This window comes from Cricetulus griseus, chromosome 4, assembly GCF_003668045.3.
Source record: "Cricetulus griseus strain 17A/GY chromosome 4, alternate assembly CriGri-PICRH-1.0, whole genome shotgun sequence".
Lineage (NCBI taxonomy): Eukaryota > Metazoa > Chordata > Mammalia > Rodentia > Cricetidae > Cricetulus > Cricetulus griseus.
The window spans coordinates 51,520,916-51,542,652 of record NC_048597.1 but is presented as its reverse complement, the minus strand read 5'-3'; the positions used below and the strand labels follow the sequence as shown (position 1 = coordinate 51,542,652).

Sequence of the window (21,737 nt, the reverse complement as noted above, 5' to 3'; positions counted from 1 at the left end):
CCATTAATTCCAGCTCTTAGCTCAGCATCCCATGACTTTTTCCTCCTGAGTTCTCACCGTGTGTGCTAATAAAGTAGTAACATTTACTGACATACTGGACATGCATATTGACATACATACTGGACACTGCTCTGAGATCTTTGCATGTGTTAACCAAATGTTCACACAAACTTACAAGGAAGGTATGGTTATTAACATCAGCATTTTTACAGTAAGAAACCGAGATACAAGGGGCTAACTCAGTGAAAAATCCATGGCAGAGCTTGGGTTTGCAATAGCCATTCTGGCCCTGGAGCCCACCGTCCCAATCACCTTACCACACTGGCCAGCAAATCCCATTTAAGCCGGTTTAAACCTAGTGTTCTATCTTGCAATGGAGGGAGACCCTCCCGCCCCTTACCTGGAAAAGACTCAGCTCCCAGAGGCTTCTCCTCTTCTGGCCATCCTCCGCTTTCTGAACCTTGGAAAGAAAACTCTTCTAGGCTGGAGAGAGACTGCAGCTCTTTGGGGGGTGTTCTGCACGGGGTGCTGTTGGTGCTGATGACTGCAGACACGCGGAGTGGCACCGACACAGCGAAGGGCTCAGAGATGTTGAGCGCCTTTCGCTGGTGGCGCGGTGAGGGCTCCATCTGGAACAAGCTGCTGGTGAAGACGGATTTGCCAGGACTGTCGCTGGAGGTGTAGAACATTCCCAGAAGCTTTGGGGCAGCCTGCTCGCTCTCAGGATCCCCGATGGGGCGGAACACTTTCAGCTGCTCAGGCAGGGGCCTGATCTGACCGCTCACCTCACAGCCCCCCTCAGCCCCTGCCGGCATCCCCTCCTGACCCCATTCACTCTCCTTGCTGAGATCACAGGAGCTGCCAGTGCTGCTTGTGTGCATTTTTGTGGCTGGAATGAAAAATCCACCGGTGGTGACTGTTCGATTGAAATTTCCTTTGCTTTCTTTTCCTGGTGAAGAAGAGCAAGCAGTGGTTAGCATCCTGGGTGTGCACAGACTGGGAGTGCACTTTTCTTGAAACTTGAAGCTGGGCCTGATGGTTGTTTAACAAAAAGTGGAAGGGATATGAGCAATTTGTCCATCAAGGCTAGAACTGCTAGTACAAATGTCAATCCTGTTGTTTGGAGACTGGTATCAACTCATATGTAAACCATTCCAACAGGGAATACACAGGAATACCCAACTATGCTGGCTTGGTTTTTGTCAACTTGACACAAGCCTAGATTGGGAAGGGGACTCTCAATGGAGAAGAATGCCTCCATCAAACTGCCTAGAGGCAAGCCTGTGGAACATTTTCTTAATTTAGTGATTGACGTGGGAGGGCTCAGTTCACTATGGGTGGTGCCATCCCTGGACAGGTGGTCCTGGGTTGTATAAGAAAGCAGGTTGGGCAAGCCATGAGGAGCAAGCCAGTAAGCAGCACTCCTCCATGGTCTCGGCTTCTGTTCCCGCCTCCAGGTTCCTGCCTTGACCTCCCTGAGAAAGTTGTAAGATTAGACTCCTTTCTCCCCAAGTTAATTTTTGTCATAGTGTTTTATCACAGCAATGGAGAACCTAAAACATCAATCAGTGGTTACTGGCCTAACAGTTCAAAATGATGATGAAGCTGTGTGAAACTCGTGGCCAGGAAACTCACAAATTCAAGACAGATAATCATGGGGAAAAAAACCAGTGTTTGGCTCTTTTTGTCTAGGTTCCCTCTGTCTTAGTTTTTAGCTTGCTGACTTTAATGTGGTCTAATTTTGAGTGAAAAGTCCCTGTGGTCTCCTACGTGGCTAGAGGAAAGCTGGAGAAAGGGAAGGTTCTAGGTCTTGTTTGAGATGAGACAGGGAGTGGCCTGGGGCTAAGTGGTGGATATAAACATAACTGCAGGTAAGCGGCTGGGCACTAATTGTAGAACCTCAGTGTGGTGATTTGAAAGAGAAGGCTCCCCGTAGGCTCATACATTTGCACACTTAGTCCCTAGCTGGTGGACTGATTAAAAAGGGTTAGGAGGTATGAACTTGATGGAGGAAGTACATAAGTGGGGGTGGGCTCCTTCCTTCCCTCCCTCCCTCCCTCTCTCCTTCCCTCTGTCGGCCTGTGAATCAGGATGTAAAGCTCTCAGCTATTTCTCGAGCACCACACCTGCCTGTGTGCCATCCTGCTCCCTGTAATGATGATCACAGACTATCTGGAACTGAAAGCAAGCCCTCAATTGAACGCTTTCCTTTATAAATTGCCTTGGTCATGGTGTCTCTTCACAGCAATAGAATAATAACTAAGACACTCACCTTCCACAGGCACTGAACACAGCGAGTCCATGCTTTTAGCTGGCCGGATAGTAGCCTTTTCCACTAAAGATAAGAGGAAAAAAAAATACCCCTGATGAGTGCATATCAAGAAGAAACATTCAGAACAATAGGTCAGGCTATAAGCATATAAGGAAAATTTCCGGAAAATTGTTTCAAGCAGTCATAACATTATCTCCTTACAAAATTGCCTCCAGTCCACTCTACATGTTCCTACTTTCCTAATGGTGACTGACCTTATGACAAGGGGGCACAGACTGGCTTTATTAATACTTTACAAACAAAGGTAAATTGTAATTTTGTCAAATAAGAAGTCCTGAATCCTGTTTAATTGCACAAGACGTGCTCAAGGAATTGGAGCAATGGCTTAGTGGTTAAGAGCTCTGCTCTTTCAGAGGACCTGGGTTTGGTTCCCAGCACCCATATGAAATCTCACAACTGTCTGTAACTCCAGTCCTAAGTGATCTGACGCCCTCTTCTGACCTCCCACGTACTGCATGAACACAGTGTACAGACATACATTCAGACAAACATCCATACACATAAAATAATAAAATAATTTTTAAAAAGTACTCAAGATGAATTCATGGGGTAGATTCTAAGGGACCTGGGAAACATCTCCTATCTGGCAGACTGGACAGCAGGGTTGTTGGCTACAACCACAGCTAGCATACCAGGAATCTGGTACATCAAGCGAGAAGGTTTGGGGGTGCAGCCATCAGCTTTTCCCTGGGGGCTATGCTCTATGGAATTTGTAGACTGGTTGTTCCTCACCAACCAGGCCCCCCAATGAACAGATCTCCACCACACTGGAATCTCTTTGAACACTGACTGTGCACCTGGTATACATTATGCACCACTGCAAGCTACCATAGATGGGGCTTGGGGAAAGTGTTGGTTTAAATGACTCAAAAACCCATCCCTGGCACAGGAACAGGCACTGCTGTGGTAGGAGTTTGGTCACAAACTGTTCATAGGTTGGAAACATAGCTCTTCAGCACATCAGGGTTGGGGGGTGTTGGGTTATGGGGGCAGAGACCTCACAAATGACTTAATGACTTTCTTGCCGGGGTGGGATAGTGGCTGCAAGAGGCCTGTCCTTCTCCAGTCCACATTTACGTGTCTCCATTCTTCTTCTACCACACACTGAAGTCGCAAGAGATTCCCATCAGAAGTCAGGAAGATGTCAGTATGGGCATGCTCTTAGACGTCCTAACCTGTAGAACTTTTAACTACTATTCTTCATAAGTTACCCAGCCTCGGGGATTCTCTTACAGCAAAGGAAACAGGATTAGGACTGATATTCCTTCCAGGTCAAGCTTTCAAGGAGGAAGACAAGAACCTGGAAGGTAAGGAGTGCAGGACTAACTGACATTAAGGTAACCTGTATGTACACAGATCCTGTTTGAGTCACCTCTGGCCTCGAACTCGCAGAGATCCACCTGCCTCTGCCTCCCAAGTGCTGGAATTAAAGGCCTTCAGCACCATTCCCAACAGATTATACCTTTTCCATGTATAAAAGACACCAGAGTTGTTAAGACTAACTGAGGAATGAGTATAAAGTAATTGTGTTGTTCCAACTAGAATAGATACTCAATTAAAAATAACACACGGTGAGTTCCAGACTGGCTAGGGCTACATAGTGGGAACCTGTTTTATGAAACAAAACAAAACATACTGCTTATGACTGTTATGATCTGTAGTGCTCACCACAGGGGACAACGGAAGGTTGTTCCACAAGAAGCAGTCAGAGTTGGCACTAACTCAAATTGGGCAATAACTCATGCCTGTTTTTATTCCTCTTTCTAAAACTCCCCCTTTCTCCCCTTAATCCAAACTCTCCTCTTCTAAGAGGTTCTGATATAGACAGTTGGCCTCCCCTGCTTGGGGATTCTCTGACCTGGCCACATGGGAGGACAGGCCTCTGCTTCACTCAAGCTCTCAAATGCCTTCAACCTTCTCACTTTCAACAGCATGCCAAGATTTTTACCCCTCGAGAGCGGCTGTTTGTGTAGGATCATAAACTGATTTATCATCCTAAAGCTGCCTGGCTGGCGTCCCTCCGTCTGTGTATTCTGAGACAGCTTTGCCTTTGTTTCCTCTATCTGTCTCTGGACTCTGGTTTCCATGTGTTGACCTTAAGGGTCCAGGACCAGGTAATCATGAAGTAACTCTGAGTCAGCCACCTTCATCCATCCAAGCTCTGTAGCTTTCACCAATACCTCCCAAGCATTCCAAGGCATCCTCTCTTCATAGTAACTAAAAGCTTAGTTTGGATCCCTTGGCTCATATCTATACTTAGAGGATATTTTTGCCTGAAGTGTTGATCTGGCTGCCTGGAGGTCCACCCACCAGCCTCTCCCTTTTAAACTGGATCTTATGTAAACCAGGCTGTCTTTGAACTCACTCTATAGCTGAGGATGACCTTAAGATCCTGACTCTCTGCCTCCACCTCCTAAGCACCGAGATCACAGCACGCACTACCATGCCAAGTTTGTGCAGGGCTGGAGGGCTGGACCCTGGGCCTCCTGCATCTCAGATAAGAACTCTACTGAGCTTTGTCTTCAGCTGTCACCTCTCCCCCAGGCATCTGGTAACCTTTGTGGCCTTGGTCTCTTCTGATGATTCCTTCTCTCAAAGGTAAAGGAGTTTATGTTGATATAAAACAAATTTAAATATTGAAACTGATGTCTGGAATTTGCCTCCAAGTTTATGCATTTGTGTTCAGTCACAACCTCACTTTTTTTTATGCTTTCTTATCTGTTCAGTTTTTAAAATAAGCTTGAACATGTCCCTCTCTCCAATGCCAACCCAATAAACTCCCAATACTACTCACGGTTAATCAATTTTTAAGATGCCCTTAGGCAGCTTGGGAAATGGCTCAACAGGTGCTTGCTCTGCAACTTGACCTGAATTTGGATCCCCGGCATCCACACAAAAACCAAGACTAGTAGCATGTGTTTGTAACCCCAGCAATTGGGAGGTAGAGACAGGTGTGTGTGTGTGTGTGTGTGTGTGTGTGTGTGTGTGTGTGTGTGTTAGGGGGTGGGGTTTCTTGTCATCCAGTCTAACCAAAGTTGTTCAGTAAGAGACCATGTCTTAACACAACACAACAAAACAAAACAAGGTGGGGATCAATAGAGGAAGGCATTTGGCATTAACTTCTAGCCTCCACATTCATGCCCACATGTACTTGTACACATATGTGTGCACGCCCGAACATACTCCACATATACATACAAAATTTTTAAATACCCTCTATCATGGAAATTTTAACATAATTGTTTACATATGTGAATCCATTGATTCTCCTTTCGTATTCACACCTAAAAGTATCGCATACCTATGTGCCACAAACAGAGACCACAGTGGAAGATTACATTACAGACTTCTGTGGCCTGTCTTTGACTACAGATTCTGCAAAAGAATTATGTCCACTAGCTACACATTACAATGCTGAGCTTTAGTTTTTAGGGTTCTGAGCAATGCTGTTATGGCTAAAGCAGCCACTCTAGCAATAGTCACTCTAGCAACAATCAAGGAACCACTTGTATTGACATCCACTGATCAGCTGGTTCAGCTGGCTTGGTTCTAAGAGCTTAACCCAGTGGCTTTCAATTCTGGCCGAATGGTAGAACTACTTACTTAGGGAGGTTTTTTTTTTTTTTCCGAAACAGGGTTTCTCTGTGTAGCTTTGGAGCCTATTCTGGCACTCGCTCTGGAGACCAGGCTGGCCTCGAACTCACAGAGATCCGCCTGCCTCTGCCTCCCGAGTGCTGGGATTAAAGGCATGTGCCACCAGTGCCCGGCTTCTTAGGGAGTTTTTAAAAATCACCAATACTCAGCCCTTTCCACAGACCTCTCAAGGAGAAACTGTTGTGGCTGTGAGCCACTCTCTGGGTCACACTGAGACACTACCCTGCTGAGCACAAGACACCCCATTAACTCATCGACCATTTGGTGCAGTACCTTGGATTTGTGCCTTTTGAAAAATCACCTGGGGATAGTAGAACTCTTTCTAATTTAAGATCACAACCCATCATTTATTTCGTCTTCATTTTGTTCTCTTGGTTTTTGTCCTTTTATTTCTGGCATCTTCCGTTCCATAACAAATCCTCTCTTTGATGTGCTTAGGCAATCTCTCATCATAGGCTAGGAATTTCCTGTCAGGTACTCACTCTTCCCCCAACACTGTCCATGGAGAGTCCTAATTTCTTATTTGTATTCGTTCAGCATGCTGTGACACTCTGTCCTTGTCACTTGGACTAGTTTTGCCCTTGATGAAATGTGTGTTTACCACACTACTGTTACAGATGTCTACCCAGAATCCCTTTCCCTCTGCCGTATTTACAGAGCTCTTGTACTTCTGAGGGTTATTTTCCATTCCTCATGCCAGTGCTTGGTTCGGAATCTAGGTTGATCAGCCCCAGGAACCCCTTTGGCCACAGGAACTGGTCCTGTGATCCAACAAAGGCTACTGATACCAGGGCAGACTCAAGGCAGGACACTTGATGAGACCTGATGAGCAAGCTATGAGAAACAGCATTCCTTCTGTCTTTGGGGACAGTGCTGCTCAAGGAGAAAAGCTGGCTCTAATTACCACAGCCAGGGAAGCCAGTCTAGAATGGTAGTGACCCAAAGAGGACAGAACAGCTTAGGAAGGCAGGATGAAATGGAGACACAGCCACCATGTTAAGTCCCCTCAAGCCTTCTATTGGAATGGCCAATTCTGTCACTGACTGCATTTATTCTTATTTATAGTAGAAATCACTGTGACTGCTGTCTGCCATATATTCATGCAGCAGGTAAACAGGATGCAGGTTTCTAATATTCTATATTCTTTCCCTTGTCTTGAAATTATCACTGTCTGCACAAAGAAGTTAGAGATGCTAACTCTCACTTTTCTCATAGGGGTTCATTACTTCCCAATGCTTACTGCACATTTCAAATGTTATAAAAGTTAAAGACTTTTCTAAACCGGCCATCTAGTTTCAATAGTTACTGGCATCTTTCTTTGTATTTGATATGTCTGTTCTAGACCTACAACTTCCCTGAATCATTTGAAAGTGAGACGTGATATTTTGACATTTTACGTTAGACACTTCAACTATGGCATACACCTCCTATGGACCGTTAACACACTATAAAATGTAATAATTCTTCAAAAATCACCTTAGTAGATAATGCTTACTCACAGTTTTCTATTGGTCCTTAAAATTGTCTTTGCAGTGCTCTCTCTCTCTCTCTCTCTCTCTCTCTCTCTCTCTCTCTCTCTTTCTCTCTTAAGGAAACACACAAACATGCTGGGCAGTGGTGGCACACACCTTTAATCTCAGCACTCTGGAGGCAGAGGCAGGCGGATCTCTGTGAGTTCGAGGTCAGCCTGGTCTACAGAGCGAGTACCAGGATAGGCTCCAAAGCTACACAGAGAAACCTGTACTACATCATTGTAGATATTTTCCTTGGCCTTCCCTGACACAATATTCAAAATGGATGGACTAGATTCTATATTATGTAGTAGTTCCCTCAATTCCTCCTTTTATCAGTTTCTTTGCTCAGAAATTAACTCACGGGGAAGCAACCCATTTAATATCACAACACTGAGGGCAAAGGGTCAGACCTTCTTATGCAACAGAATTCCAACTAATAAACAATAGCTAATAAACAATAAACAATTCCAACTAATAAACAAAAACTGAGTTCCAGAAATGACTGTTGCAGGCAAGATCTAACCAGTGCTGGTGAAATACACGACACAAAGGACTTTAACCAAGTAACCTAAACCAACTCAACAAACAATAAGGCATTGGCATCATGTCCCACTTGACATGGCCCAGAGGCAGGCAGAGTACAGCCTTTGTAGATTGTCTGAAAAATTCCATAACTTCAATTTAACCACAAGAAAACCTCAAACACACCCACATGGAGGAACAGTTCTACAAAATAAGGGCTGGTGTTCTTCCAAAGCATCGTGTTGAGAGAAACTAAAGAATGATTCTACCTCGGAAGAGACTGAGGATGTATGACAACCAAATGAAGTATGGATCCCAGGTTTGGACTTGGCAGACATTAGTGGGACAATCGGTTAAGTTTGATTCTTAAGATACAAAAACCAGTTGGTAATATTGTATTAATGTTATCTTTTTTTGCTTAGATAATGGTTTTATAGTTGTGATGATAGCATCAGGGAGGTTTCATGAATACTTGCCTCATCATCATCTTAAAGAAACCCATAGTGAATGTGAATTTTTTAAAACTAGTTAATGTGAAGTGATCAAATGTGAAACCCGGCTAAGAACACAACTAAGGTGTGTTGAAGCCACGCTCCTCACCTGAGAGTCTCTGTCCTCTCACGAACACACTCCCATTTCTGCTCAGCTTGGATTTCGAGTCCGATCCAGAACGCCCCAGGTTAAATATTGACTTCCACTTCTTTGATTTACTGGAAAGCTTTCTCCTAAAATAGCCAAGCCATATGGGTAAGTTGAACTTGTCATTTCAAGGCAGAGTTGTGTTTTGAGAGAGGGTCTTCAGTAGACCAGACTGGCTTGAACTCATGATCATTTCCGCTTCCGTCTCTCAAGGGGGATTGCAAATCAAGAGAGAATATTACAGTTATAGTCTCAGTCACGGATGGCTTTGATAGTTCTAGAAGTTTCCCTCTAAAATCCAAGTTGCACCTGATGATAGCCTGTCTGGGGATGCCCTGGGTGTTCAAACAAGCTAAGGCAAAGACTCTTCTCCTTGGAACGACAGCCAAAGTCTGCTGTCAATCAAAGGCAGGGGTGGGAGACAAACAAAGGCAGCAGTCAGTGGGACACTCAGAGATCACAAGCAAACATAAAGTTCTGAAATCTGGTAGGAAGTCTTTGAGGCACTGTAGTCCTGGCTCTCCAAACATGCTGAAGTTTTTTTTTTTTTTTTTTTTTTTTTTTTTTTTTTTTTTTTTTAGAGGAGTAAACAAGCCAGTAAACATGCCTTTAATCCCAGCACTAGGGAAACAGAGGCAGGAGGATTTCTGTGAGCTCAAGGACAGCCTGGTCTACAGAGTGAGTTTCTGGACAGCCAGGGCTATGTATAGAGACCCCATCTCAAACAAACAAACAAGCAAAGGCATAAGCAATTAGGACCATAGAGCCCAGTCCTGTGCTTTCTGCCTGGTGGCCATATGGCTAGGATAAGCACAGGTGAGGTGAGGACTGATTAAAAACTCCAAATGGAGGGATGAGAAAGTAGGTCAGTAAAAGAATGTGTTCTGGTGCTGCTGGGGTAGCCGTAGCTTGCCAGCTTGGTCAGTGGTCTTGGTAAAGAAATGCATGAGGGTCAGTACACATTCTGCTCAGCCTCCTCCCAGGCTACTTGGGGATGGGGATATGGGTAGCTAACACAGCATTGGACTGGCTCATGAGAACCTAGTACCACCAAGGGTCACCACAGAGGCAAGTCCTGCTTCAGATCCACCCAGCCAGGTTATGGAGTGAAGTTCAGGGTGAAACCCTGTAACTTGGGGTTCTCATAAGGGACCCTTTCTCTACAGAGCTCCTGTCGAGCACTGGGTCTCTGCTTTAGTAGGTCTTCAGGATTGGTCAGAGACAAGTTTGCATACTTGTTGGTTTCTCTCTGACTTGGCTTGATAGCCTGCCTCGGGGTGTATAGTACAGAGCAGCACATATTAGGCTGTTATGGCTCTGGGGCTGAAAGCAGAGAAAATGCAGGAGATGGTTCCTCTGAGGCCCCCTTCTTCTCCCTTGGGAGGGAGTCTTATTCTGTATTGATTTAGAGAGGGGTTGTGCATTTAGTTCCAAGGGAGTACAATTGGTCCTTTCTAGGAAGCAGTGTTTTCCCGGGGAAGTTGAGGCATGTCATTCCTACAGTACAAGCCTCCTCTAGTTACCCAGGGCGGCAGACTGTTTCTTCTCTAAATAGCTTACTATCTTGGGGAAGGAAATGGCTCATGAAACAGAAAGGATGACACTGGCCAATAAAAAGGTGCCTTCACCTACTGCCTGCTACAGGTGTACGGGACTAGCTCCAATCAGTGCCTTCTTCCATGGTGGGGTACAATGAGTAGGCAGAGACTGAGGTTGTAGCCAAAGAGGAAATAAGGAAAGAAGATGCCCTATGGCTACCAATGATGATTTGTTTTGAAAGGGGGAAGGACCAGGGAAATGGGTCAGTCAATAAAGTGCTCGACACTCAGTCTGAAGACCTGAGTTGGATCTGAAATCCCAAGTAAAAAGCTGAATATGGGGGTACATGCTTGTAATCCCAGTGCCTGGAAGGCAAACACAGGTGAATCCTTTGGGCTCACGAACTAGCCAGACTAGCCTACTCCATGAGCCCCAGGCCAGTGATAGACCATGTTTTAAAAAAGGAAAAAAAAAAGAGTAGGCATTATCTGAGGAACAAGCAGTTCCCTGGCCTCCACACACCTGCAAACCTGGACACATGTCTACATGAACACATCCAAGCATGCATATAGACAGAAATGGAGGGTGTTCTCTGGCAGTTGAGAAGAAGCAAGGAAGTCAGAAATGCCATCCTCAAGTGCTGTTGCCAAGAACTCTCTGACTAGAGTGACCCTATTTGTCAACCTGTATTCTGTCGTAGGCTCATCTCTATGCCTTTTTCAGTGTTACCATGAGGGGTGGAGGCCGTGGGGAGGGAGGGAAGTACTTACTGTGGCAACTCACTTTTGTAAACTCCAGGCCTGTTTTGTCTACTCTACGGTAAAGAGACTCCTGACTCACATGGTAGCTTGGGTCTTTTCAGGTCTTTGGCAGGGTACCAGAGTTCACACTAACTCAGGGAAAGTGGGTGAAGGCATCACTACGGATGATGGTGAAAACTGTGGAGACAGCCCCCTTTTCTTCTAGAACATCTCTTTGTACCCCATCTGGGCTGCACCGAAACCCATTCTGCTGTCACTCACAGCCCCCAGACAGGACGCCTCACCTCCTTTGTTCCCCTCCACCCACAAATCCTTCAGAATTCTGTAAGAATGCCAATTACTTGCTGTCTGGTACATCAAGGACTGTGTGGAAGAGGGTGCCCATGGGAGGGACGATTTCAGGCAGGCTATTCTCTCGTCTTTCCTTTCGAGCAGGGTGGTTTATCGCCAAGCTTCGGGCCTGAGCCTCCTCCAGGCTTACTAACTTCATGGGCAGGGACAGGGCCGGCAAGGTCAGGCTCTTTGTGATACGGGCTTCTGTAAACAAAACAAAGCAGACAAAAAAAAAAAAAGTTCAGCTTATGAGCAGGTCCGAACTCCAGGCCTAGTTAGATCTCTCATCTATAGCCCTTTCCACTTGAACTTCTCGACAGGCCTGAATGCCAATGACAGCTTTTCTTTGGCACAGGGGAGTCTAGGGCAGAGATTGTGCACAGGACACTGTTGGATTTCCTGCTCACTGCAGGTTGAGGGCAAAGATGGGCCGCAGGAGGTAACTGCTTTCTGTAGTTTCCATGGAGTGACTGGTCATAGAATCATTCATTCATGCACAAATACTTGCTGAGCACTTACTGTGATCCAGTGTTACAGCAATGGGTCTTTAATCCTGAAAACTCTGCTAAGTGTTTTGGTCAGTGAGGCATGTGGCTTAACTAAGGCAGAGTAAGGTGGCTGCCTCTCCCCCCACAACCAAGGAACACATTAGGCCATGGATGTCTGGAGTCTACTTTTCCCAGGCATCTGTTTCTAGAGGGACAGGTCATTTATATATCGTATACATATTACCTCAGAGAGAGATGGCTCTTTCTTCAGCCCCTACTTGTCTTGGAGTGTTTATATTATAGCCAGTTGTCCCTCCTCTGGAGTGTTCCTTTCAGGGTGGAAGTGATGAAGGCATGGCTGATGTACAAGGTTCTCCCTTCTTTGCCAACAGTTCTGAACTTGAGGCAATTTTACAAATCCTCCCCTCACTCAACCCAAAGGCATTTGGCAACATCTGGAGACATCTTATTTTACTTTTTTTTTGAGATAGCATCTCGTGTAGCAGTTTGCTGTGTAACCAAAGATAACTTTGAACTCATGATCCTTCTGCATCCACCCCTCCATTGCTGTGACTACAGGTGTATGCCACCGTGCCTGGCTCTGCAGAGGTCTTCTTCTAAATAAAGTATTATTTATATGTAGGTGTCTACTTGAGTGTCTACACATGAGTGTACAGGTGACTCAGAGGCCAGAGCTGGAGTTACAGGTAGTTGTGGACTGCTGGAATCCAACTCCAGTCCTTTGGAAGAGCAGCAAGGGCTTCTAACCACTGAGCAACCTGTTTGGTACCCCCTGAGGACATTTTTGATCATTACAAATGCATGTGAAAGAGTTACTGACACCTAGTATCTGGGGCACTTTCTTGATTAAGCATTGATGTGTGAGGGCCCAGCCCATTGTGGATAGTGCCACCCCTACGCAGTTGGTTTTGTGTATAAAAAAGCAAGCTGGACTAGCCATGGGGTGCAAGCCAGTAAGCAGCACTCCTCCATGGTGTCTGCTTCAGCTCCTGCCTCTAGGTTCCTTCCCTGACTTCCCTTCATGAAGGATAATGATCCTTTATTTATTTATCATGTATACAGTGCATGCAAGAAGAGGGCACCAGATCCCATTACAGATGGTTGTGAGCCACCATGTGGTTGCTGGGAATTGAACTCAGGACCTCTGGAAGAATAGTCAGTGCTCTTAACCCCTGAGCCATCTCTCCAGCCCGCAAAACCCTTCTTAAATACAAATGGTCACTGAAACAATTCTGATTCCTGACCAGATTCCTGATTTTTTAAAATATAAATGAAGCTCACAGAAGTTCAAACAGCACAAATGAGTTCACTCCCAGAGTTCACTATGCTATTATGAACCATTATGAGCCACACATCAACACCCATATTTTTGTATGCTTCCTGCCTGATACAGGACAGGATAAAGTACTTGAGAAATGGTTGCCTAGAGAATGCGTTCCAGATCTACACATGAGTAAGGACACGGCCTCTGCTCACTTGCGACTTCAAGGGGGAGGCATAAGGCTCTTCTACACATAGTGAAAACCACACAAGAAAAGGATGTTGCCCATCCCTTTACACAGTAAAGAACTCACTAGAAAGAGAACATTGTCCCGATTCTACCACCACACCACATTCCAGGGAGAGACCATGTATGCACCTGATCAGAAACCTGCTAAAGCCACATGCCACCGTTGCTGTATCACACAGGTACATATCTAACACCATCATGGTGGCCAGTAACTGCGACACTATAATGGTGAATTATCACAGATAACAACACACAGCAGTCAGTACACAATACAGTACTCACAATCAGAACTAAAGCCAAGCCCACCCTCACGTATTACTATTTGTTTGAGACAGTGTCTCATATAGAAGTGCAGAGTGGCCTCTAACTCTTTATGTAGCCAAACCTGACCTGGAGTGCCTGATTTTCCTGCCTCTACTTTCATACTCACTTATTTGGGGGGTCTAGGATTAGGGCAAAAAAGGAGGTTAGGTATGTGGGGCATATGCCCTGGGGAGCCATTACCATCCTGCTGCAGAGGCCCTGGAGCACCACTGTTGAAGATTTGATCGGCATGGTTCAGTATGAATTCAATCACCACCTGCTGGACCCGGACTGCCAGAAAGGCTGCATCTCCATTGTATATAGTGGCTTCGATCTTTTTACACCTGCACGAAAGAAATGCACCCAGAGTGACTCTGCCTTACAACAGGAGGCATCAAGCATGACTGATGGGCCTTTTGTCTGGGCCACATGTTTTAACTTTTCATGACCAATCAGAGTGAGTCTCCCAATGGTAGTGAAGCCCAACCCACTGACTAGACTAGAAATCACTGTCACATGGTCTACAAGTGTCACATGGTTACAAGTCTATAAATGAACAGGACTGACTTCTTTTTACTTCCTGGGACTCCCTTCCACCTTTATCCAGCTGTCCCATGGGAGCTGCATGAATCAGCTGATTGAAGTTACAGGCATCGGTTACCTCAGCAAAGCCAAGAAAACCAATGAGCCCCAGAGACAAAAATAGGCCTTTTCAAGAATTGGTAACATACAGACCCATAACTTTAGCCATACTGGGATTATAGCCAAAAAGTGCTTTTGGAACCAGAGTTTCCAAGCAAGCAGGCCAAGAGCTTATGCTTTTAAAGGCACGTTTAATTCATACATGCTACAAAAAGATCACTGAGCCATAGGCCTGTCTTCCAGGGTTTTAACTGTGAAGCACCCAGGCTTTGTTTCCACTCAGAGTATTGTGGGCTGCTCTGATCCTGTGAGGTAGTAGTTACCTGAGGAGATTCGGGGCCCACACCAGGGCCAGGTTCCTGGCATGCATGTTGGTCTTGCTGCTGAATGAGGCGATGTGGGCCAGGTGTCGAATCAGGTATTCCAAGGTCCTGAAATGGTTCATTTGTTGGTTGGATTTTGGGTAAAGTAAGAAATGTCAGCACCTATGTGACATCGGTCACTTGAAGGTCACTTCTAAGTTGGGGTTTAAGACACCCTATATTATGAATTTTGAAGGAACAGTGGGAAGAGATCAAGATTGATGAAGGTAGCTTTCTTGACTCCAGGGTCACTGACTCAGGATGGGGACAGGTGTCAGTGTTGTCAGATGTCACCTGTCCATAGAGCAGATCCATAGACAGGGACAGGGAATCACAGACCACACACCCTGAGCTGTTGGTGAACAACTTGCTTCTTTTCCACACTGGGACAATTCATCTCCCCACACTCCTCAAAGAGGTTCTCATCTCGATTCTCAGAGGACATCCCTATAGCTACAGATGAACTTGGTTCTTGTTTACAGACTCATTTCACAGACAAATGTTTGTTGACCACAAAGAAGTTCTTTTTTAACACCACATCAAACCCCGCCCCCTTTTGAAAGGTGGGTGGGTACAGGTAGCACTGGGAAAATTAGTACCATTTGGGCTCATCTGTGAGAATAGAAAGGATGGGGACGACATCTGGGCTAACTTTAAGGAGCCAGCAGATAACAAAGCTCAAGAGTCACAGTCACCCCCAGCTTTAAGGCCATCTGGGATTCCAAGGTTTGTTTATCGTATAATTCTGGTTGTGAACCAAGGATGTCACCATGAGGCTGGCTTGTGTGATAGGGATGACTTCCTTTGGGACTCTGGTGAGTGTCCTGCAAATGGAGACAGGTTGCCCTTGGCTGCCAATGTCCCTGGTTGAACACCTGCTCATCCTGATTAACACTGACTGTTCATCAATTTCCAAATGGGTCCAGGAAAGGCACCATCTATGTGCTTCGGTTGCCACACCTCCTCATCCCCTTGATGTTTTATCACACTGAGTCTGAATGTTTCTTTCTTACCTATAATGCGGTGGGGGCAGCTCCTGGATAATGTTCTGGATTCGGGCCAGCTGGCCTTCTTCCGGGCAATGAGATACTGCTTCCTGTGGGGAAGAACATGAAGTATCCAGTGAGCACCCAGGAGCCAGCGCCCTTCCTGCACGTGTTGGTCTTCATCAGGACTAGGTCCCCTCCAGCCTTACAGCTGTGTGCTTGCACATTCCCTCCCAGAAGTGTTCTTCTCTGTGCCAGCTGCCAGCCAAATGCCCTTTCCGAGCTTCACGGAGCTGACTGTCTTCACCTTGTATGCACACAGAAGTGGGTGGGTCTCTATGTGCCCTCATGTGTTGTTTGGTGTCTGGGAAAGAATGTATAGGATCTAAAAGTGTCTTGCATGGCAGAGGGTCACAGAAACTCACATTCAGAGAGACAGCGTTAGACAGAGATGTCACAGGGACACAAGTCTACTCAGCCCTTGTGGGTGTTAACAGCTACTTAACTTGTCACCTAGCCTGTGACTATTCTGTGATTTCCAGTCCTCGGTTGCTGCCTGTTTTGGCTGCCAAGAAGCAGAGAAGACGTGCCTTCCTTATCGGGGCTGAGAGTTTTGTCCCCAGGATCTCGTGGCCTTGCCCTGATTTACTATCTGCTTATATCCTGTGTGGGCATTTTGTTCCCATCAGTCCAGGGCCTTGCAGGGGAGCAGGAGCACCATGAGGACAATGTGATAACAGGCTGGCTCATGTCCATCTCTCACTAGCCTGAGGCTTCTGTGTGACACCAACATCTCTGAAGATTCTTTCGTTCCAGCCTTGTTTCCTCTCTTGAGACTAGATTCTGCCTGTGTGCAATGATTAAAATTGATGGCTAATTTGACAGGATCCAAAGCCACTGAAGAGACAAGTCTTTTGGCATGTCTGTGAAGGATTATCTAGATTAGGTTAATTGAAGGGAGGAGACACACCATAAATATGGACAGCACCATTCCATAGGTGTCCTGAATACAAAGGAGACATAGCTGCCTCCTGCTCTTGCATTTACCTTGATAATCACAGCCAGCAGCGGCTGCAATAGAAGCAAAAAAAGAAGATTTGAATCTGTGGGCTTTGTGCACTGTTCACCCACATTTATTTATTAGCTGGCATTTCCGGCTTGCGCAGGGATTCTGTAGCACTGGGTGTGGCTTAGTGGGAGAACATTTGCTTAGCATTCACAAGGTTCTGCCAGCCCAACAAAACAAATAATCAAACAAATACAGAGTTCCTTGTACTGCACTGTATGATTTGGTCATGACTGCAGCTTCTCAGAAGGGTGAAGCAGGAAGGCCATGAGTTCAAGGCCTGCCTGGGCCATAAAGTGAGTTCAAGGGCCTCCCTAATAACATATCAAGATCCTGTTTTAAAAATTATTATATTTACTATTATTTGTGTGTGGGTACATTTTACACAAGGTATATATGTGAGGCTGAGAACAGCTTGTGGGAGTTGGTTGTCTCTTTCCATGATGTGGATCTCAGGGATCAAACTCAGGTCATTCAGCTTGGCTGCAAGCTCCTTTAGCCACTGAGCCATCTTACTGTCCTTTGTCTTAAAATTTAAAAAAGGGCTGTGGGTCTGGATCCACAAGCAAGTGTCATAAAGCACTTGCTTACCATGTGAGAGGCCCTGGTCTAGTCCCTGGCACTACAAAACAAACAAAATCCCATCAACAATTAATATTCGTGGTTATATTCTTAGTAGTGATAGTTTTTAGACATTTACTACTCACTGAAAGCAGAAACCAATTACCATTCCTGGACACTCGTTGTTTGCTGGGCCCTTCTCTAAGCCACATCCAAGGTATATGTTCTGACGTAAAAGGATTCTAAGGTCCTGCCTGGGTCTCCCTCACACTCTTGTCCCTGCCCCCACACCACCCCTGTGATGGACAAGGTATGTGTCAACATGCTCCAGCTCCCTCATGCATTTATTTGTTTCCTAACTAAAATTTAAAGTAAACCTAAGAGTGACGGGTTTCATGATGACATTTTAATTCTGTGGACACATGGGCACCAGCCAGAGTTCTTGTCTACCTATGTCCATCTCTGCCTTATTCCCTTGAAACAGGGTCTCTCGCTGAGCCTGGAGCTTTACAGTTAGCCCCAGAGATCCTGATGTCTCCTGCACCACTCCACAAGTGTCTGTGACTTCATCCAGGTTACATGGGCGATGAGGACTCAGGTCCTCATCCTGTGCATTAAGTGCTCTTACCCATGGACCTATCTCCCTAGCTGTCATCAATGGGAGTAAAACTATTATCTGTATCTATCTTTATATGTGCCCACTATTTTAAAAGGCAGCCAGACACCTCAGTGTGGAAAATTTGAGTTATCTTTTCCTGAGAAGAGGGAAATGTGGTTGGAATGTCATAGGCACAGCTTGCACCCTTCTGGTGGGTGTGCCTTCTGTGAAGAGAGCCGGCACCAGCACTTCTGTCCTCTCCACTTTGGGAGATGGACAGCATCGAGGGGCAGGGGTGTGTGAGGCCTCTATGATGGAGCCCCACCCCTGCCTTCTCATTCCTGGAGCATTAGAAAACAGAATCTCAGGGACCACACTCCCTCCCAGCAGGCAGGGAGAAGCTCACAGGGGAAGGGAAAGAGAGCCCTCCAGACAGCCAGGGCTGCAGAATACAGCCTGGATCTTCACGGTTTGGTTTCATGGAGCAACACACAGGGAGAGTTCGGGAGGCTGTAGACTGTCCCTGCACAGTCAGGGCCAAGGTCTGCAGGGCCTCATGCCATTCCCCTCTTTTAAAAGCTGCCTAGAGCCAAATGTTGGGGCACTTGCCAGTAACAGCAATGGAAAACTGAAAGATGAATCTAGGGACTAAAAGTGCAGGTGGTGATAGCAGCCCTTATGGAAAGTTCCTTCAGTATTTTAGGGAGCAATTTAGTCATTGGCATTCTCTTAATCCTGTGTTTTGCAACCTGTGGGTCATGACTGTGTGTGGGAGGGTTGAATGACCCGTGCACAGGGATCACCTAAGACCATTGGAAAACATAGACATTTACATTATGATTCATAACAGTGGCAAAATTACAGTTGCAGTGAAAATAAGTGTATGGTTGGGGGTCACCACAGCATGAGGAACTGTACTAAAGGGTCACAGCACTAGGAAGGTTGAGACCCACTCTCTTAAGCGAAGGGGTACACTGATCCCTGATGTTCGCTGGGCCCAGTGCGAAGTGCCTTTTATTTCTGTGTTCACAATCTCTCCCCACTGCACACAGCACCCTCCACAGAGACTTACTTTCTTTTACTTTGCATTTAATTACTTAACCAGACAGGGTCTTTCTGTGTAAGCCAGGCTGGCTTTGAACTCTCAGTCTTCCTACTCAACCTCCCCTGAGTGGGTATTATGGGAGGGTGACACCAAGCTTGCTTTAAATCCTTATTTTTCTCTAGGAGGAGATCTGGCCACTGCAAATTCACTTTGGGTTTGTGTTCCCCAACTAAAACAGCAGACCCTATTGTTAGGCATTTTTGGGAGAAGAGTTGAAGTTTTACCCACTCTAATTTTTGTATGTGAGTGTGTGTGTGTGTGTGTGTGTGTGTGTGTGTGTGTGTGTGTGTGTGTGAGTGTGTGTGTAAACTGGAAGAGAAAGCTGGCCAACCTGGCTAATGTTTCAGTCTCAAAGATCTGTGCACGCTCGTGTGTGTATGCAAGTCAGAGGAGAGTATGTTTTATACCTGCTGAGCCATAGACTCCCTGGGTACAATATTAAGTTTTATCAATTACTTAAAAAATGATTATAGGGGCTGGAGAGATGGCTCAGAGGTTAAGAGCACCGGTTGCCCTTCCAGAGGTCCTGAGTTCAATTCCCAGCAATCACATGGGGGCTCACAACCATCCATTATGAGATCTGGTGCCCTCTTCTGGTGTGCAGATATACATGGAAGCAGAATGCTGTATGTATAATAAATAAATAAAATCTTTAAAATTGATTATAAATCATTTCTATTAAGTTATTTGACACCAGAACTAGGTTTTTAAAAGGTAATAATCAGAAAAAATGATAGAAAAAGGTTAATTTTTCTTGGTACTACAGACCTTCAGTCTCTGGGGGATAATAATTACTGTGTGGCTTCCAGATAGTCCTTGTGAATACATCTTTGTTACATCTATGGATGTAATCAATACCGGTTGATCAAGCTCTCCTGTGACTCCTCTCTCCCATTTCCCATCACGGCCACCTGACTCACTCCATGCCAGACACTGGTCTCTACAGGTTCTCTCAAGCTCAGCATCTCCCCACCCCCAGGCCAAGGCCTTTGGACCTGCTGTTTCTTGCTGTCACCCACTTCACCAGATACTGGTGTAGTATGTTCCCTCACTCTATCCCTATCTGTTCAGATTCTGCCTCATGGAGAGAACTCTGTTGACCCTAAAATAGCAGTCCCTGACAGTTCGTGTCTCCCCAGCTATTTTCTTCATTGTGTTCATTAACAGCTCGCATGAAACATCTGTGTATTACAAGTTTATCATTTCTCTCTCTCTCTCTCTCTCTCTCTCTCTCTCTCTCTCTCTCTCTCACACACACACACACACACACACACACATTTAAATAGAACTTTCAGTAAATAAGGCTGTATCTGTCTCGTTCACCATTAAATCTCTAGGCTCCAGAACTGTGCCTTCCAGCTGCCTGCAGAAGGCCCTAACAAACAGCTCTTGAATGGAATAAACAATCGAATGAGTCAATATTTTGCTTTACGCTTAAAAATGGCAGACAGCCACATGTGGGCCACACCTTGAGGACAGTGTCACCTAGGAGCACTCTCCATTATGATGAGCACTGCCTTGCTGGGATCAACCCCTCAACCTTAGGCCCCTGGCAGGGTGGCCAATCAGTTTGTTTTCCCCAAGGGTAAGGTTTCTGCAGATGAGGGTCTTTTTTTTTGTTCTTTTTAAAAAATGTTTTCAAAGATTACTTTTTATTTTTATGTTTATGTGTATGAGTGTGCTTGCAGGGCTTATGAATCTCTCTGGCATGGAGGCTAAAGGGCATGAGATCCTCTGCAACTGGTAGTTGTGACTCCCTGGTGCCAGGAACAGCACTCAAGTCCTTTTCTAGAGCAAGCAGTAAGTGCTCCGAACTGCTGAGCCATTTCTCCACCTCCCTGTTTTGCTTTATAATTATGTGTGATGTATGTGCGTGTGCCTGTGCACTGGAGTGCAAGTGCCCACAAAGGCCAGAGATGTTGGATCCCCTTGGAGCTCGAGTTACAAGTGGTCTCTAGCTACCCAACACAGGCCCTCTGAAAGATCAGTTGCTCCTAACTGCTGAGCCACCTCTCCAGTCCCAAAGGCTTTTCAGTTTTAACAAGGTCCCTGGCAAGCCAAGACAGTTGCTTTCCAACTCCTCCCCTCTCCAGAACCATCTTGAGCTCATGACCCACTTGCCATTGTGAGTCTCTAATTAGCCCCAAGCTACATTTTGGGTGACTTACTCAAGTCAACAAACTTGTGAGCAAACATTTGCTGAGTAACCATTCCAATATTTTCCTATAGCTGGAAGGAAGACACACAATAATGAGTAAAACAAATAATGGTCCTGCCCTTAGGTAGACTTTTAATTCAACAAAGGAGAATGATACTTAAAGACGTGACTTCAAGGGGGAGTGGAGATGACCTGGAGCACCCACTGTGATCCCCAGACCCGGTGTAAGGAAATGGCCCACATGCCTATGAGCCCACCACTGTGGGATGGAGACTGGTGGAGGTAGTGTGTCCCTGGAGTCCCTGGCTAGTGCACCTGGCCCGAATGCTGAGCTTCAGGCTCAGTGAGACTGCCTCAGGGAATAAGGGGAGGGAGGGGGAGGGAGGAAAGGAGGAGGAGGAGGAGGAGGAGGAGGAGAAGGAGGAGGAGAAGGAGGAGGAGAAAGAAATACCCAAGGCTCTTCTGAATTACAGACAGGTGCACGCAGCCCACCCCCAAATGATCTTAATACAAATGCAATAAATAATTAAGCCACTATTTCCCAGAACCTCCAAATTAGCAACTTTCATTTGAGTTTAATAATTTTAACTGGATCAATGTGAAAAAATCTGAATTTTTCCTGAAATGAATGTTGCATTTTTTT

The 21,737-nt window shown here is 45.7% G+C and overlaps 1 protein-coding gene across 1 annotated transcript in view; it reads right to left on the bottom strand.

Moving 5' to 3' along the window:
• Arhgap31 (Rho GTPase activating protein 31) overlaps nucleotides 1–21,737 on the bottom strand; it is a 114,131-nt gene that overhangs the window by 11,900 nt on the left and 80,494 nt on the right. The window contains exons 4-10 of the mRNA XM_027412681.2: nucleotides 15,634–15,716; nucleotides 14,582–14,689; nucleotides 13,818–13,960; nucleotides 11,303–11,498; nucleotides 8,623–8,747; nucleotides 2,273–2,335; nucleotides 401–949 (exon numbers count right to left, since the gene is read on the bottom strand). Coding sequence (XP_027268482.1) covers nucleotides 401–949; nucleotides 2,273–2,335; nucleotides 8,623–8,747; nucleotides 11,303–11,498; nucleotides 13,818–13,960; nucleotides 14,582–14,689; nucleotides 15,634–15,716 — 1,267 coding nt within the window. The remainder of the gene's footprint in view (nucleotides 1–400; nucleotides 950–2,272; nucleotides 2,336–8,622; nucleotides 8,748–11,302; nucleotides 11,499–13,817; nucleotides 13,961–14,581; nucleotides 14,690–15,633; nucleotides 15,717–21,737) is intronic.